The 19031-nt window shown below is 39.5% G+C and overlaps 1 protein-coding gene across 2 annotated transcripts; it reads right to left on the bottom strand.

The window, feature by feature from the left end:
* Nucleotides 1-1085: 1085 nt before the first annotated feature.
* LOC111673043 (uncharacterized) lies at nt 1086-18891 on the bottom strand. 2 transcript variants are annotated; one of them, XM_023430683.2, is made up of 23 exons: nt 18741-18891; nt 17172-17260; nt 16181-16246; nt 15962-16074; nt 14487-14741; nt 13197-13321; nt 12463-12581; nt 11121-11409; nt 9901-10088; nt 8082-8222; nt 7943-7976; nt 6990-7217; nt 6282-6742; nt 5948-6075; nt 5642-5758; nt 5425-5541; nt 4479-4574; nt 4181-4392; nt 4000-4046; nt 3812-3855; nt 3367-3435; nt 3134-3284; nt 1086-2947 (listed from the first exon to the last, which is right to left on the bottom strand). In XM_023430683.2, exons 2-23 carry the CDS (start codon nt 17226-17228, stop codon nt 2810-2812), a joined length of 3195 nt encoding a protein of 1064 aa, XP_023286451.1. In that variant the 5' UTR covers nt 17229-17260; nt 18741-18891; the 3' UTR covers nt 1086-2809. The 2 variants fall into 2 exon arrangements, with proteins under 2 accessions (XP_023286451.1, XP_023286452.1); XM_023430684.2 differs by lacking the exon at nt 16181-16246.
* Nucleotides 18892-19031: the final 140 nt, after the last annotated feature.

Raw genomic sequence — 19031 nt, 5'->3', positions numbered from 1 at the left:
AATCTGGGAGTGTGTTAATGTGTTAGCGAGATGATTAATGGGGGGGGGAGAAGAAAAACAAAGCATTTAGTGAAATGGATTTTTATTTTTTTGGGGGGCATTTTTGCCTTTATTGTAATAGTGCAATGAGACAGACAGGAAAGTCAGGGAGAGAGAGAGGATGACATGCAGCAAAGGGTCGTGGGTCCAACTCCAACCCAACAGTGATTTAAATTTAAGCATTTGAGTTTAAAGGGGAAAAGTCTCACTCACAATTTAAAGTCCACTATAGCATGTGAAGGTGTCAAGTTAGATAATATTGCCAGCATTTCGTGCAGTTAAATAGTTATATCTTAGGCTTTCTGCCCCATAAATAAAATACTTGTTTTTATACGTGTCTTCTAATTCCAACGAGAACTTGATCCTGTAACCTGAGATCATGGACGGCTCACAGGGGAGCCAAGTAGGTGTAAATGGCAGTGGCTTTACTCAGTCAAATCGCTGTGCATTCCTAAGTGAGAGACGCCAGTGAAGCAATGTGAAACGCTCCTCTGCTCCTAATATCACCATTTCAAAGACCGTGTTAGCAATACCGTGTGCAGACAGTGGACAGGGCTGACCACCCACAGAGGTTTGCTAATGTAGATGCAATGACTGCAGCACAGTGCCATACAGAATGGGAGGGGGATTACTAAGAGTCAGACTGTGAAGGGATCTGACTGACTGAGACAATAAATACACCTAAGCTGACCATGTAACCCTCTGAACAGATTATATTGGCAAGCATTGTAATGTACAGGCATTTCCCTTCTGGTCAAAAAGAGAATTATAACGAATTACAAAAAGGAACCAAAGAAATGGTTTTGCAGAACAAGAGCCAACAAAGATTTCTAAAACATAAAAAGGCATCAATCAACTGATTTACAAAGCAGACATGCGGTCTCTGTTTTTGTTACTAATCACTAATCCTCATCTTGTGAAAACCAGGAGGGAAAACAGGTCAAAAGTCAGGACTAAACCCAAACATCGTCCACACTTCATCCAGAACATGCTGGGCTTGCTCAATGCAGCTACCAAGAAAAAAATAACACCGAAATAACAAGTAGTTTGGTCTAGAAGTTTTAATACACCATTGGAACCAAAGATATTTTGGAATCAGCTCCTGTACATTCATCCATCACGATGTCTAAAAAAGAAACATGGCATCGAGGACGTCATAAAGGAAAAACACTCTTGACTATCAAGACTATTATCTCTGTTGAGAATTTAAGCAATAATAGTGATGGACTGCAACATCTCTAAGGGTCATTAAAGGTCTTAATTAAGTAAGTTTTTACCTTGAAACAGCAAACTGTTACATGCCAATGTATGTGCACCCCTTAACTTTTTCCAAATTGCAATTGTATGAAAAGAAGATTCAGAAAACTTATATGCCGTATGTAAGAAACCAGAGTTGACTGTGAAAATAAAGTATTAACACAACACACAGCCTTCTATGATTTGGACAGCATGATGGATGACCACTCTTCCCACATTGTGTACCAAAATGTTTCCTCTTAGACTACAGTGTGTACTGTAGCTATTACTTTAGTCATTTACACAATAGCAGCCACTAAATTTCAGAGGATTCACTTGTCAAATTTGGTCAAACAGAAGAGACAAAAAGACAAAAGAACTTCAATGTCTTGTTAGTATCAAAAACATTTCCAAACACTTTAGTAGAATAGTCTATATTTTCTTGATCAAGCAATTAGTCGATCTACATAAAAACTATTCTCATGATCTATTCATGGCTCCAGCTTGTTATTGGTGGAGATTATCTTCTTTTCTTCCGTTTGCGTGATGGCAACTTCCATATCTTTGGATTTTGAGCAGATTAAGAACAAAATGGGTGATAAGGCGACATCACCTGGAGCTTTAGGAAAGTGTGACTGGTATTTTTCACCGTTTTATGGACTTTTGTAGACGAGGCGATGCATCGAATAATCGAGAAAATAATTGGTGGATTAATGTATAATGAAAATAATGATTAGCTGCTAATAGTGTGATATTCTGGTTTAGTGTAGTTCTGCCTATGTCTGCAAATTAAGGTGGTGTGTCTGTGTCTCAATATGATCTCAGTTTAGCTTAAATACAGAGCAGGGCATACAGAGTTTGGCTTCGTTGCAAAGAGAAGATGAGTGAATGATCTTAGTTCACACTGCCAGGTGTCCTGTCTGGCACATGGAAGCTAACAGGCCTGTAAATGAGGCACTGAGTGACTGAAGGAGATGCTCTGTTGTTCCATGTATCCAACAGGGGGAAACTGATGGAATTGCCGTTTCATGTTGGGGCAGATTCCAGTTCCTGAGGCTTCAGTGGGATAACATTTGAAAATGAAATTCAGCAGGGAAACTGAAATGGACTTGTACAAACTACTTTTTGCAAACTAAGTGTTAAACAGACACAATATCTTCTTTGACTTATAATTCTACATAGAAAATTAAATACAAATAATTCATTTCATAAAATGTCTTGCAGCATAAAAACAATCGTAAAAAGTCTTGGGGTGTACAAACATTTGCTTGTCTTGAAATAATGGAATTAATATTAAAAGGATTTCTAGTTCAATAGACAGCTAACTTGTTTAGTTTGAATTAACTGATGCCTTCATATCCACTTCCACAGACAGCCAAAGGTTTATATGGTTTGTTCAAGTCAATGCATAAAACAACAAAATCTAAAAGGAAATATTTTCAGATCACGCTGAAATGTCCGTTGCTCAGTATGAGCAGTGATTTATATCGGCTACAGGAATGTGACGCACTGAGCAGTAGAGCTGCTCCTGTGTCTATCTGTTATTATCCAGATTCTGCTGCCGGTAAAGGTTAAGTACCAGATCTCTGATTTCGTCTCGTTTCCTCCGCACCTTCTGCCGCGGGAACCATCGTTGTAGGTTTAGGGGGAGGGCAAAGTGTACCACAGGATCCTGAGAGCAGAGGGACAAGCAGAAGTTGTTTCTCACTGTGAACATGACTTAAAATCCCTTTGAATGTTGAGCTGAGTTCAAATTTAAAGCTGCTGCTGATTGAATATAGCAGTCGCCGTTTTTTAAAACATATCAGACTGTGTGAGCCCTAAAAAAAAAAAAAAAAAAAGATGACAAGTTCTTTACCTTCAAAAAACTCTCAACATATTGCAGCAGATAAAGGCCACAGTCACTGCTGTTGTCCTGAAGGGGAACTTGGCAATGTGAGCTTTTCATCTGATCAGGACCAAAGTCCCTTGATGAGCCACGACGGACCTCCCACTCCGACTGCAAGTACCTGTGAGACAAATGTGTCTTAAACACAGAAATAAACACACCAATACAGCTGCAGACAGAGGGACCGAAAGTGTCATACTTACTCCCGTAAGAGTTTGAAGACTCGCTCGTGAAGAGAAATTTTGAGGGAATCCATGATGAGAATACACGGCCTGCAGACAGAAGAAGCACAGCTGTCAATCAATGCTTGATTCCACATTATATTATTATGGATCATTTTTCCACATGTACAGGTTAGTGTGCATACAACTGTAAACCAACCACACTGAAAGATGCTGCTGTAACGTGTATAACACTACAGACCTGCAAAAAGAAAACAGAACCAGAGAGGTCTGAACATGCCTTTGACCTGCCCTGACTTTTTATTTGTAGTCTATGTCCACATAGTACTGAAGGACCTATATATAATTTGTTGCAAACAATAAGTATGGAAACATAATCTGAGGGGCGTCATGTGAAAATCAGAAACAGATGGTCAGATCAGATGGTCACTGTAGAAGAATAGCATAACTCTACCAACACGCTCACCTCTTGCAAACAGCCTTTTCCTGGAAGGTCTTCTCAGTGCAGTTCTACAAACAAAGACAAACAAAGAAATAATTACACAGAACAGATGTGGATGAACAAATAAAGACAAAATTGTTAAAAATTTGCTTGCGCAATAAAAGAAAAAATACTGTAAATCATGACGAGCACAAAACAGTATCATTTCTTACCACTCGAACAGGTGGTGGGTCTTTGGTGGATTCTTCTTGAGCCTTTTCTAAAAGATAAAAACAACAACAAACCTTCAGCTTCCCCATCACTGCTATAATCACAGTGTAAATCAAAGAAGTGCTTAAAAAATACACAAGTAGTAGCAGAAAGTAATTTTATATATCATTCAGCCAAACCAACCTGTCTCTGTGTTGACGTTGTCACTGTGGTTTAATGTAGGTGGTGTCTCTGTGTTATCATTGGGACTTTTAGATCCTTGAGAGTCATCTTGATCCTGTGACTCATCTGTCCCACCATGGCTCTTTTCTGCCTTTGGGTCTAGGCCAGTCCAGGCCTCAAGTTTTGGCTCATTCAGCCCAGGAAAGCAAATGACAACTAAATACCAATGAGCCCTAAACAGACAAAAGCAAAGTGATATGTAATGTGACATTCAAAAACAAATGTCTGTACAATACACCTTTTCATATATTTAACTCACTCCTGATTGACAGGCACAAACAGGAAGTCTTTTTGGAAGATGTCCACATGGCGTGTCCATGTCTTCACCCGTTGGTGCCGCCTTTGCCTCTGACAGCTGGTTACACACACACACACACACGCACACACACACACAAGACAGGGAAACATGTTTTTATAGTGTTTCACAAGTTGTTACACATATACACACAAATACCCGTAGACAGAGCAGTGCCAGGAAGTTTGAATGTTATGATGCTCCTTTATAAACAAGGTCTCTAAATATATTGAACTTGTCTTTCAAGTCTTTGGCGTTGTGCACCTGTTAAGCTACAGGACATGCTAATAGGATGCACTGTCACTGAACAGAAGTAAAGCAATTTATGCCTCAATATCCTTCCAAAATATTAAGCTAAAGGTTAAGTTAAAGGAAAGATTAAGGTGATAAATTGTGAAATCATAGAATTGTTTTTTTTGTTTTTTTTTTATTGTGACAAGAAACAAAAATAAATAAATAAATAAATATATATATACACATACATTTATATATATATAAATTTACCAACTCATTCGTATGTTGTACTATAACAGAAGAGGAAACAAGACGCCTAAGAAATATGAAGCGTAGTTGAGTCAGGTCAAGGTGAGTATGCAGAGTCTGTAGTGCTGCGTGGTCTCAGCAGTGAGCGGATTCAGCTATAGTAAGCTGTGAGGGGGAAAACATCTGTCAGTCTGTCTCTACCTGCACTGCTTAAAGCTAAACTTTGTCACACAGTCCTCGAGTGAGTTTATAATCTCTTTAAGGATATAATGCTTCCATTTCGGTCTCTGGCAGTTAGTTAAGGTGATATATAAAAGCGGATCAGGTGGGAGAAGGCGATAACTTTTGTCAGTGCAAGGCTGTTTCCCGGAGGCAGTAGATACCAGTGCAGACCCAGCGCATACCAAACTTTGCCAGCACTACTTACGAGTCACTGGTGCCACCCTCGCTGGCGTTGTCCCTCCGCGTCAGCTGCTTGTAGAAGAAGCTGCTGAAGACGTGGGAGCGCTCGGCCACAGCAGCAGACACATTCTGGAGGAGGTATCTGTTTCAACACAATCATTTTCAAAGTCGATGTCTTCTCCACAAACACACGAGGAAGCAAAGAAAATTTGAAAACTTTTGTTTCAAAATGTGTTACTTACTTGAGGTAAAAATCGATGATAACATCGTTGAGGAACTGCCCACTGTCAAGGCACTGCAGGTCCTCCATTGTAACAGTTATTCCTCCTTTTAGTGGAGGAGGAGGAAACTGGATCAACCTTAAAAGAGGAGGAATGAAACAGAGGTATCAGAACCCAGAGCAAAAGCCTTGGATCTTTGAATCCCTAATATCTATTATGTTCCTAGTCCTAAAAGTGAACTCTAGTGGCAGCAAAGATCCTCATCTGGGAGTCAAATGCCAATCCCGGCTGGACCAGGCTGCATATGAAATGATGTAGGTAACTTGCCTGCGGGGCAGACCCTGGTGTTTAAATTTAGTCCATGCTGAGTCTGGTTTACACAGGGACACAAAGTATGATCCTTTGGTTCTACGATGGCACAGTGTGTATACAGGGGAGGGTTCCTTCTTTCTCTCCTGTGGAAGGAAATTCATAACAGCACATTGTACATTGTCCTCCAATTTCTCATGTGACATAGCACAATTTGAAATGATTCAAATACACGAAGGAAAGTCACTCTGATTAAACTAGTCATACATCAGTAAACAGATGCATCCTCTGTTGATGTATATGTTGCATCATTCTATCAGGTCAAAAGCCAAAAAGGTTGGTGACCAATTACCTCAGAGGGATGTTCAAGCTCTTGTTCTTCCTTATCCTCCTCTGGTCTGAGTTTTGTCCCTGTGTCTTGCTCTGGTGCTGTCTCCAGCTCCTGGACTGTCTCTTTATGCAGCTCAACCTCCAGCTGGTTGTATGGTGTGTTGCTTTCGTCTGTGTCAGAATGTGAACTGCCCTGGTCAGTGTTAAGGTCAGGGTCAGGGTCAGTGCTCTCCAGGCCCAGCAGAGACAGCAGGTGTGAGTCCAGTCCAGTTCTTTTAATCAGCTCTATGCTATCATCCAGAGAAAGAACCGGAGTGTGGATAGCTTCCCAATAATTGAATCTGTCTTCACTATGGGTTACAACAGACTGTTCATGTGTCAGACTGTTGAGACAGTCAATGTCGAGGAGGGAGCGCAATAAAGCCCCCTCCATTCCCTCTAGAGGATCTCTCAGAGTCAGCAGGATGAAGGGACTGGCCTTGCCTGTTGAAATAAAAAGATCACAACACCAATATCATGCACCATGCAGATTTACATTGAGAATAATGTGACGTATCAAACAATACTGGAAATTATATCAGGAATTTGTATAGCAAAAGATGTATCTCAGAAATAAGATTTAGAGCGAAGGCAACCTAAATGCCACGTCTCCAAAAAAACATTTAGAGATACGAGTCTGACTCCAAGCACTGAACATGTATTTAAACTGAGAGCATTACAGCAAACTCACCAGGGTTCGTGGTTCCATCTTGTTTGAAACACAGTTTGCAGAGGTCCCGCTGTACAGCAGCTGCAGCAGTTTCTGACACGCAGAGCAGAAGGATGGCGACAGGGAAAGGATCCTTATCAACCTTAAAGTGAAGGTCCCGCATCTCCATTTCCTGCTGCTCCCAAACACTGTACCTCCTCAGCTCTTTGCGCTTCAAGGTTAACATCACCTCCACCTGTTCCCTCGTGTCTGGGGTAGGACAAGGATATCAGGTTAGCTTAGCAGCCTGCAGTGCTGGTATCAACACTGTTGTTTCTTTAACACACACCACAGGAATACACCTTGCATTTTCCCCTGAAATTGCAGTAAAAGCATTTCATCAACTTATACAACCCTATATACTGATTCAATCTCTGCAATCAAAATATGCTATTAAAAAGGTGCTAGAGGAAAAGTTGAGGGTTCACATACAGTTATTTGGATTTATCAACAGTACGTTGATGGCATGGCTAAAAGTCTCAATATAATTTTGCTGTGCAAAAAAAATTGCAGAGCTTCACTGTCTACATCCTGTAAATAATTGAGAAACTTCTCAAGGCTAGAACCAAGGCTAAAGTAACCAGGCATTCTTTCATGCAAGGTTATTGAGTCTTGATTTGTTCTTACACTCAAGTCAAAATCAAATGTCATGGGATAACCACATTAGTTCCCTGAAGGGGAGATTTCACCAGGTCAGAGGTGAAAGTGCACAAGGGCCTTGAGGGTCTAATCCAAGAACAGACACTTTACTATCTGAAATAGACCACTAAGCTGGGGGAAGATGGTGTGCAGACAGCATGGCCAAAATAAGATGCGATGGGTCTCTCTTGGGTCAGAGTTTATACAATCCAGGCCAAAGGTCACAGGCGGACCACAGCCGCTCTACGAACACTGCGATTCAACTTCAGTGTTTAAAAACTTTTCAAAAGTTTTACCTTTCAGTGGGATGATGATTTCATGGTCTGCCACCTGTGAAAGGAGAGGAAAACATTAGTTGCATTTCATCTCCTGGAATGATGATTTGAATACCTGATGTGATCAGCAAAATGCATGTTTGTGGCTCAGTCAGGTTACCAAAATGTCTCCATTGGCCTTCCCGCGGTAACTTCCACAGTACAGGGTAGAGAAGGCTAAGCCCATGCAGGAGTAGTCTACCCTGGGGGTGGAAGAGAGTGCCACTGAACCAGGAGGCTCTTCTCCAACTACATGCAACACCTGCAACACACACATACAACAGTTTGTGATGCAAACACTGTTGGTAAATCAACATAATAAATAATACAGATAATACAGATCTAGCAATACGATCATGCAATCTGCTTAAATCCAATAATAATAAGAAGGTTATTTTTTTTCCAATTTCAATAATGTTAAGCTATTATGTGTAGGATTTGGAAATTCTTTACTTTGGCGCCATCAAGTGGCAGTACCAGGAATGACACTATTGTTGACTACTGAATGCAGCTATTTTTATGCATAAGAAAAGTGTCTTGTCATCAAAACCGACATAATAATAACCAAACCCTATGAAGAATATCTTGTTACAATGACAAAACTTCAACATTTAAGCAAGAACAACCTTTCCCATATAGACAAATTAAAAGCAGTGTTGCCACTACCAACCTCGGTATAGGTTTATCATCAGTAAGAGGACTCTCATGTAGCACTTTTTCAATTCAGACAATCCTCTCAGCAAGAGAGCAAACTTAAAGTGACATCAGTGTAGTTTCTGAGATCCTGCTGCACTTATGACTAAGAATTACATCTCACAATTGAAGTGAGGATTTTTTTTTTTTTTTTCCACTTCAGTATCTCATGATTGCTTTCATTTGTGAAATAGTAAATCACACAGATTTGATCTTTAATTGTGCAAAAAACTTGTGTGGCATTTATTCACAAATCCCATTTCAGAAAAATCCTGACTTATAACCATTTCGCTGTCTGGCCTTTCAAAGAAAAAAAAAAAGATTAATGAATGAGACTTAATATCTTGTTTACAATGTTGCCCAGCACATGTGTTATCTTCTTTCTTTGGCCATCTCTGGACAACTTCTCACACAACAACAAAATAATATCTTCATATGTTATTTACAATGCCGTTAATTCACACTGGGTACCAGAGTAGAAGGGGGCTAAAAATCCTTCTCCACCTTTCATGTCTGACTAAAATCTGCTACAACAGGTAACTCTGCTATCTGCTCTGTCAGTTGAATGATAATGAAATGTCTGAAGTTCATGTCAGCTCAAGGTTTTTGCACTCAGCTCTAGATGAAAATGCTTGTGTTTGTAGGGGGAAGGGCTCAACAGCTGAGTGTAAAATGTGAGCTGGGCCTGAAATTTGGAGGCACTATCACAGAGACATGCATTAATCTTTTTTGATTCATCTCCTGGAGTTTGTGGCATAAAATAACATGGTAGCTAGAACCAGAAAAATGGTGCATATGTTGAGAATAACCAGAATTTTCCTTTTAATTTATTCCAAGAGCCTTCTCTTACACGACTCGTGTCTGTTCTAATCTCGGTGAGTCAGGCACAAACTAAGTGGCCGTTACACAGGGAAGCATTCTCTCATTTGTTTCAGTCAATTAGTGGGTGGTAAGCAGGACCCCCTGGAGTGAGGTAAAACCGTATGCCCTGCATGATGTCTCTAAAACACCCCCCGTGATGTCATGCTAATCTGGGCATTAACTCAGCTCGGTTTAGAAACCTGTACAAGGTTGTTTCCTATGCGTAATGTGAAATGACACAGAGTCTGTAACCCTTTGAAGAAACTAGATTCTTTCACATTACAACCTCAACATAAAAATCAAAACCTGCATTCTTGAGATTATTTTAATATGTTTCAGTTGTATTGAGGTGCGGATCAAATAACACAGGGACACATTCTGCCAACCTGCATTTCCTGTACGTCAGAAGCTTCTTGCTGCTTGACCACAGCTTTCTTTGAAGATTTGCCCTGTATTACTGTGTTTTCTTTTCTATGGACCGCTGGGCTGCGGTTCACAGGAACATCGCCGCTCTCATCATCATCATCATCATCATCATCATCATCACCACCATCATCATCACTGGACAGCACAACTGAAATACAAGCATGAAGATGAACACATCAGTGTGCCGTTTACTTGGAAATAAGGCTTAAAGACAATCACAGTCCCAAGCACATTCGTGTCCTTATTTGACACTGTGTGTAATAGGCTTTGTAAGAGAGCAAGGGAAGTAGTAATCCTAGAAAACACATGTGGATGCTTTAAAAAAAGGCAGCGAAAAAATAGTTTCAAGACAAAGTAACAATAACTTACAAAAAAAAATATGATGCTCAAAAAGATGCTCAGCTCAAATGACAGAGGAAAATATTTACACATAGCTTAATTTACTTTGCAATTGTCATATAAGACAGAAAAGAGAGTATTTTTTTGTAAGAAAAGCTCTTAAGCTGTTATTGGGTTAAGTTTTTTTTTTTTTTTTTGTCAGACTGCAGTTTCAAAGATCAATAATAAATGTTCACGCGTTTAAAAAAAAAAAATTGTTCTTCACATGTTACTGAGCCTCACCACTGCTCAAGCTGTAACTAAACCACTGTTTGAGTGAGTGGTACCTGACTAATGTCACCCACAGCAATCACTCACATACAGAAAATTCAAAACTTAAAAGTCCATATCTTGCTCACAATTTCAAAGAAATTTAAGAGGTTCTTTACCGGAAATGTTTGATACATGTTTATGTACAGAAATGAACACGTATACAAATATACTGTTGTCAGATTTCTTTTTACTCTCAACCACTCTATTCAAACGGCTGGAAGTCCTGATATTCTTAGCTAGAGGAATATGTGATTATGTAGTAGATCATTTTATTATGCCTGTTCCTCCAAAGTGTTCTCTAGAGTCATTTTCAGAAAGCTTGGCCAGAACCTGAGCACTTAGCTTTTAAATCAGATGCTTTCTTGGATTTTGCTTATATATCGATATCAGGCTCAAGCACAGAAAATGCTAAATGATATCAAGCTACGTGGTGGCTACTCAAGCCACTGTTTCCTCACAGATGGATTCAATGAAATTACCAAGTTTAAAAGCTGATCTAGCATCAGTCTTCCTGTGTTTGTGTACTCACTTGGTTCAGAGGGGCCGCTCTTGGTTGGACTGTCCTGGCTCTCTATACTTGGATTGAGGATCGGGACCAGAATTGCTGTTGTATCATCTCCTCCCACAGTGAATTGTACAATGCTACGGTCCAGGCTCTCCAAATCGATATCCTCTCGACTTTCTTCTAGACAAACACTTGCAGGGACCGGTCCTCCATCTCTTCCATCTTCCCCAGTGAGGCGAAGCACACTCTCACGGTGCCGTTTGGGGCTGCCTGTTCCATTGCACTGGGACTCCGTATCCCTTCTTTTCCTCTTCTGTTGAAACACCACAGAATACAATGCATCATTTTTGTTGTATAATCATCAGACAAGTCATACAGACACATCAGAGAATATAGTGCAATGTTCTATGTTCAAACAGATGAGAAATTGGAAGATTTAAAATAAATATATATATTAAAAGAACCCCTTTTAATGCATGAAATAAGTGATATTTGATGGCTTCTTCAACCGTAAAAGCAATGGCTTTGGCTTTGAAGTATTGGTTTTGTCGAATAGGATAAGATAAAAATCTTTCTGTTAAGTTGCATTGTTTTCAACTTTGCCGTTTTGTTGCTTTATCTCAAAATTTGATCCATAAATTTAAACTTCAAACATGACAACCATCTTCGACAGCACCACAATGCTCACACAGTATCTGCCACTTGGTGCAGGAAGGAGTGGTTGCACCACTGGAGAACAGCTGTGAGTTGGACAGTACTGATACTGGAAGAGAGAAGCCTGTGAGAGAATTGAGATCTCTCTTCTCAATTCTCTCACAGGCTGCATCAGTGATGGATTTTAAAACTTGTTTGACCATTGAATGTGTCATTCATGAATATCGCCGCCACTTGTCAGTAGTGTATCCCAAAGATGTTTTCTCACCAATTTCACTGTTGAAACAGGCATTTTTTCTGCCTATCACTCCGCGCCGAGCATGGAATGATAAGCTGTTGGACTATTTGTTCGCTAGCTGCATGTAAAGCGTTTTGCTGGGTATCCATATTTTCATACATTTGGCATGGATGCAAACAGAAAACGCTGCGACTTTTACATCAAGGTCATGGCACTAATTTCAGACTTGTGCAGTGGTGGAGTGTTACTGAAATATTTCTGCCAAGTAAGATGAGCGTGATGACTATTGTGGAAAAAATATTCAAGGGCTTATTCTGAACATGAGGCTAACATGAAAATTTCCACATTTACAGAAAAAGGCACAAGTCTGGGCTTTTATTTTCTGCCTTTTGTGGGAATGAGTTAGGTTTGGTTATAGTTGGTTATCTTTGGTAAGTTCTGAGTTTTAAAGCCTTGACTCTGTACAGTACCCACCAAACTGTGCTGCTGTTCTTTTTCTGGATCAATCCACCTGTCCTTGATGCTCGCTGGGGAGAACTCATCACAACCTCCTGTATCCTTGGCAGGTTTCCAGCTCACTGACAACCCACAATCTATATGAGACAGAGAAACAGTGATCAACCTATCATCCTGAAATAAACATAGACATGTCCAACTAGGACTGATGGCACTAGTTTCAGACTTGTGCGGAGTTGGAGTGTTATGGAAATGTGACTGAGTAAGATTACTGTCAATCTCCTTTCTAGGAGAGAAAATGTCATTTTCTCTAGTCTGTCTCTAGTAGGACAGAACACGCCCTTGGTTGTATTCAGGTGTATCCTCGTGGGTGTGTCCTGGAAGGACAGGAAAAACATTGCTAAATTGTGAACTTGCAAATGAATTTGTGAATACACGTTGGGGAATAGCAGAGTAAATTCTGTTGTGTTTTGTCCAGCATTTCTTCATTCAGTATGGAAGCAAGGCCAGGAGTGTCAATAAACCTCTCAGACTGGGAGAACTCCAACATTAAAAGACATTTAAGAGAAACCCTTCAGCAAGGTCAGAGGAGAGTGGGAAAAAGGGAAAGGTGATGCTTCCCAGGGAGTAAAAACAATAGTGATTCAAGGCTAAAACTAACACCATCAGAATAACTCAGTGAAGTACAATAAAGGTGGAGATTAGCATTACATCAATAACCATGTATCTGAATCCTTCATGTGTTTACCCACCTACAACTTCAGCAAATTTGTAGTCAGCTCCATTGTCCTTCCCTATTATCACCTCCTCAATATCTTTGTTTTCGTCTTTGTCATCTTCGGCGTCATCATTTTGTAACCTTCTCCTGAGTCTTGACCTGAGGAGAGAAAAATAACACCATGCTTTGATCATGCTGCAGACATTATTCTCATTTCTAGCAAACCCACCTATCCAGGGCAAAGCTAAAATGCTTTAAAAAAAATGCCGAAACACATATCTGAACCAGAATTTCGAGCTGTGAAATCCCTCTATTATTCCAAACAAAATCAAGTCCTCAGCCTGGAAAATACAGAGAGCCAAGGATGCAGCTGGCCGAGCCAAACACCATTAAAAGCTAATTTCTGTTTAAACTAACCAAAAACAAATAGATGAAATTACCCTAATAAAGACTACCTCCTCCTGCTTTTATGGCTATTTTTGTTCATTATTCAAAAACCACCTACCACACTTTCCTGACTATTGAAGTTTAGTCTCTCTCTTGAGGAAATACCAGTACAGCATCATATGTCAGACAAAGCGACATTCTCCAACGACAATCTTTTTTTTTTTTTTTTAGAACAAAATGAGCGGACAAGCTGTTCAGGCAAGTAGGTTACATTTTCTGACTAATTATTCACAGTCAGGTACCTAAGGCAGTTAGTCTCCCTCTGTCTGCTGAAGCTGTCTATCTATGGGATTATTATTATTGCAGAGACGCTGCAAGCCAGCAGGAATAAAGATGTCCTGTGCAGAAGCCACGGGCAGAACAGGCGGCCACTTTATGCCATTCACCACGCTGTAAAATTCCTGAGCTCCATGGCCATTAAAAAATTACAATTTAAAACAAAAACAATGGCAGTAGTGGGAGAAACTGTTTCAATAATTCACTAGGTGACCAGCTTTCCTAAATCCAAAATGGGCAGTGTTCAGTGTTGTGGGTGTGAGAGGAAAGTACGTTGCTCTCAGCCAAGAAACAGTCGAGCATGGTAGAATTACAACTTCTTGTTCTTACACTTCGGTTTTTGTATGGATTGAACCTACAATATATAACATGTGAGTGAGCTTTAGGGATGCTGGTTGGTGGATTTTGTTTTTGCGCGGACAGAACCAGGCTAGCCGTTTCACCTTAGGTCCAGTTTTTATGTTAAGTTAAATGGCTCCCGGCTGTAGCCTTATATTTAACAGAAAGACATGAGTAGTGTTGATGTTCTCATCCAGCTCTCTGCAAAAAAAGCTTATTTCCAAAAACTTCTAAATATTCCTTTAACAGTTTAACTTCCTACCTTTGAGTGGGTGAAGAGTTCGGCCTCTGGTTGTGATTAGGGGTTAAACTCTTGCTCTTATCATTGTTGACCTCCCTCTGACTGGATCTCCTTTCTCTGCAGGCCAGAGGTTCCTCTCTGCACCGACCACTCTCCCTCCGCGTACTTGACATTTGTCCTTCGTTTCCCATGGTATGACTCTGTTTTATCCTTTCAATATATGTCTTGCCATGCTCTGTCTTCAGGACATCTGTCAGGACCAGACAGGGCTTCCTCCTACAGGACAAAACACAGAAATATTTATTCACAATCTCCCTAGATCAGCGTCTTCTCTGCAACATGGTGCCCCATCAAGGTATTCTGACTTATAGCTGATAAACAGGGAGGGGTCTGCTCTTGTAGATAAGCTGTGTGTGCAGTCATGATAAGCATGGCCTTGAGTCATGTTGCTTATAAACAATCTTCCCTTTAAACAGTGCAGCTTGGGGCACTGGGCAAAATTAATACTGTACACACAGGCACAAGACATACCTGTCAGAGAAAGAACGAACTTGGGAGGAAGATAACCTTTTTACACACAAATATACTCAGTTGTGTGATATAATATAATCATCGTGTAATTAGAGAAATATACTCTCTTATCAAAATGCCATGTTAACTTAAAACATACAGCTTTCTGTTCTGGTTATGCTTCATCTCAAACATATTGCGGTGTCATGAGTAAAATGCTGTTCAGTTTGTTGTTGGAAAGGAGTTTATTTCCATTTTATTTTAATTATGGATAATTGCTATTAAACGTTTAGTTCATTTAATAATACAAAAGATTCTGAAAACAAATACCGGAGGACAGAAGTGCTGCAAGTAAATGCAGTATCAGTTAGTCTTTGTTCAGTATTACGAGAAGGAAAAATCCTGTGGTTGTATTAATGAGCTAAATAGCACCTACTGTGGACACGTGTATTATGTTGGAGGAAAAAAAGCAATGTTATTTATGCTGTGTAGCTTAAAAATAGTGTGAGAACTCTTTGGTACTTCAGTTTCAAAAATTGTTTTCTCAAACCTCACCTCTCGCCACTTAACATTATACCAATCAAAACAAGTAAAGCACAAAGTCCCCACTGTATTGAAAGGACAAAGCCATAGCATGGTGTTCTTATTTCATAGGGGGGGAAAAACCTTTAAACTGCTTGTTCTTTCACATAACAGATGACCAATATATTTGATGCTCAGTCGTTTCAGAAATTTCACACTGGTGTAAATCACCTCTGTAAGACTTGATTTGAGGAGTGAGTACCCCACCTTGTGAAAGTTTAGGAAACTGCAATGAACAACACAGGAAAAACAACTGACTGAATTCTCAGCCCAGTTTAGTGTGAAAAACTGAATATATTTGTCAGTTTCAGCTAATGGGTAGAACAATGACGAGGCATTTGAGTCTGCAATCGATAGCCTAAAATAGTCCATCTGTCAAAACTCTCTTGTCAGCACCCACTTACTTGGCCATTTCCAATGTGACCGTGGCTGCATGTTTGTGGTCAATCACAGATCCATTTTTAGGCTTTGAATCATGATGTCTGAGTTTGCAACCTGCAAATGCAGTCCAGGAAACCTGTTGAAGGGGAAGGAAAGTGTACGTGAGTCTCACTAATAATCCATGGATAGCAATGATAACATTTGTTCATATGGTCAGACAGAGAGCTAAAATGCAGCTGTACCTGTCTGTCTAACTTCCCACATTCTGATGAAAGACCTGTCATGGGGATTTTGAGTGGGTTTTCCATCTAAAATTCACAGGGTGGTTAGTTACCATGCATATCATGTATGACGTGAATTGCCTGTAACAGCCAAGAGCTTGTCAATTCTTCCACAGATGTGCAACTACAGCCAGGGCAAATGTGCAATGCTTGCAATTTTGATCTGTAATCCATTATGTTGAGATTATCTATTATGTTTTTATGCTTATGGATAGCAGCTAGAATTGAAACGGTGGTCAGTAAATTGGTAAGTCGTTAAACAAATGATTGATCTGCAACTACTTTGTTGATTGATATATATGGGTTGAAGTAATTTTTCAAGGCAAAAAATACCAAAACATTCCCCAGTTTCAGGTTCTTGGTTGTGAGGATTTGCTTCTTTTTTTTTTCCTCTGCTTTATGAGAAATTTAGATTTGAGACTGTCAAAACAAGCCTGTTCAAGAGATGAAGTTAAGCTTTGAGAAACTGTAACAGGCATGTTTGACCATTTTCTAGAATTTTGTAGTCCAAACGACAAACCATTTAACTAGAAGATAAACTGATAATGATGATGATTGAGTTGAAGCCCTAGTGGCATCTTATAATGGAAACTGCAGTATAGTAGCAGCAAGGTAGCAGCTTTGATTATGCAAAAATATGCTGATTGCAGCTGCATAAGCTTAAGGTGTTAACTGTTATCCCTGAGAGTGTTTATACTGATTGACAGAGAATAGCAATATATGAATCACAAGAAAAAGATTATATATGAGCAAGCAACCTCAGAGTCAAGCCACCAAGCAATCCCAGATCACAATGAGCTTGCGACCAGTATGTGATCAGTGCATAAAGTAAGCATCACCACAGCGTCTTTCCAGGTTGAGAAGCAAGTCATGCTACATGCTAAAAGCTTACAAGTTGACATGTACGCCATTAACCCTGGATATTTAAAAAAAAAACACGGGTTATACATACCAAGTTATCCTTGTTAACACTAAATGGAATAGTTAAGGCTTTTCTTCGCTCCATCATGGTCTACGATTTTGTAAGGCACACCAAGAACACTGCAAGAGACACATACAAAGAATTAGAAACCAATTGTATCCATCACAGAAAGTCAATGCAGGTATGACAATGTGGTCACAACTGTAAGACATGACATATAAAAAAAGATCCAATCTCTTAGGAACAAATAAGGTATAACTTTTAAAAAATTATAAAGATCCTATATAGGTTCATTTCAACCAACAAACATTCACATGTTAACAAACTGTTACTTTTTGGATCTGTAGCAAGACATTTGACAAAATATTAGGCCTGCAACTGCTGATTATCTTTATCAATTAATCTGCCATTTATTTAATCAAGTAGTTGATCAATTGTTTATGAAATAGTCAATGAAATGTCATTAGTAGGGCTGAACAATATGCAAAAAAAATCATGTCATTATTTAGATAGATATTACGATTGTAATATGATATGAGTCACGATTTCAGTAAGAATGGTCATTTTTTCCATTTTCACTGAAAAAAATATAAAGGTTATGATGATGTGATTTTTTTTTGCCTTGTAATACACAAGCATGTTCCTTTACATCTGGAGAATATGATTTGTTGCCTGGGGCATCTCTTTAGCACCATAATATTTAAATTAATTGTTCAGCCCTAGTCAGTAGTAAAAAAAAAAAAAAACAACACATGCCTGCTGCAACTTCCCAGAGTGCAATTATTTCAGTTATTCATTTGCACATGGACAAACTGCAATTTCAATGATATTCTGGCAAATTGTTCAGCTCTAGTCTGGAATTACATGAAAAGACACAATACACAGAAATTTTAAATCCAAACAAGAACTAAAGCAAGTTCTACACGATGCTTGTAACAGCCTGTCTGACAAGTACCTTAAAAACTATGCTAGTGCATGGAGGAGAATCTGTGCTGTTTCTCTTCTGTTTTCTGCACTTTGAATGATAAATAACTGTTAATCTAATTGTTTTTGAAAGCATCCTCACTTTGCTTTCATTGCCTCAACAGTACAGTACTTTGTATAAACCAGTTATCAGTTTTAAAAAAGGAACCGCTTACTTTCTGATACAACTGATAACTATTTCCAGTTTTGCATCAGCGACCATGGTGCAATCAGATCACGTGAAATGATTTTCTATAATGCTTTTGACAGCGACATATATGGAAGAGAATCAAAATAAATCTGTATCGGTGCATGTTAAAGTACCGTTTTGCAGCTAACCACAAGTTACCCACTTTGCCAAATTAGCAACCACCACTAAAAATGTTTCTTTTGTCAATGAAGCTAGCGTTTATGCTGCACAAATAACACGCTATTCCAAACAGGCTATTCGTTTTATACCCATTCCGTGCACACTCCTATAACGACCAAGTGTTTGATTTTAAAGTTGAATTTCTGCAAGCGCCTGGATAAAACAAAAAGTAGAAACCAACTTAGCTAGCGTTAGCTGACACAGTTAGCCATGTTAATGCTACCTTATTCGAGATGCTAGATAAACGCAGGAAGGGTAATGCTTACCATATACCGGGGCTCGCTTGGTATTAACAGCGAATATCAGGAAAGTGTACTATTTTCCCATGAACGTCTCCACCAACATCCAGGAACACATTTCGCTGGGTCTGATTTTGTACTTAATAGGCGATTCAATATTCCTCAGCAACATCCGGTGAACACCGGAAGTGCATTCGGAAAAAAACAAACAAACGCACGCAGAGGCCACAGTTAACTCCCGGGCAGGAAGGAAATATGGGAAAGAGCGCCCCCTCATTAATGACTAACTTTTATTATATGCCTACTGTAAGTATACAA

The sequence above is a fragment of the Seriola lalandi genome, unplaced genomic scaffold (assembly GCF_002814215.2).
Source record: "Seriola lalandi dorsalis isolate HSWRI2012SDOR001 ecotype SW California unplaced genomic scaffold, Sedor1 jcf7180002054908, whole genome shotgun sequence".
NCBI lineage: Eukaryota > Metazoa > Chordata > Actinopteri > Carangiformes > Carangidae > Seriola > Seriola lalandi.
Note: the sequence above shows the minus strand (reverse complement) of the source record. Positions and strands in the feature narration are given on the sequence as shown.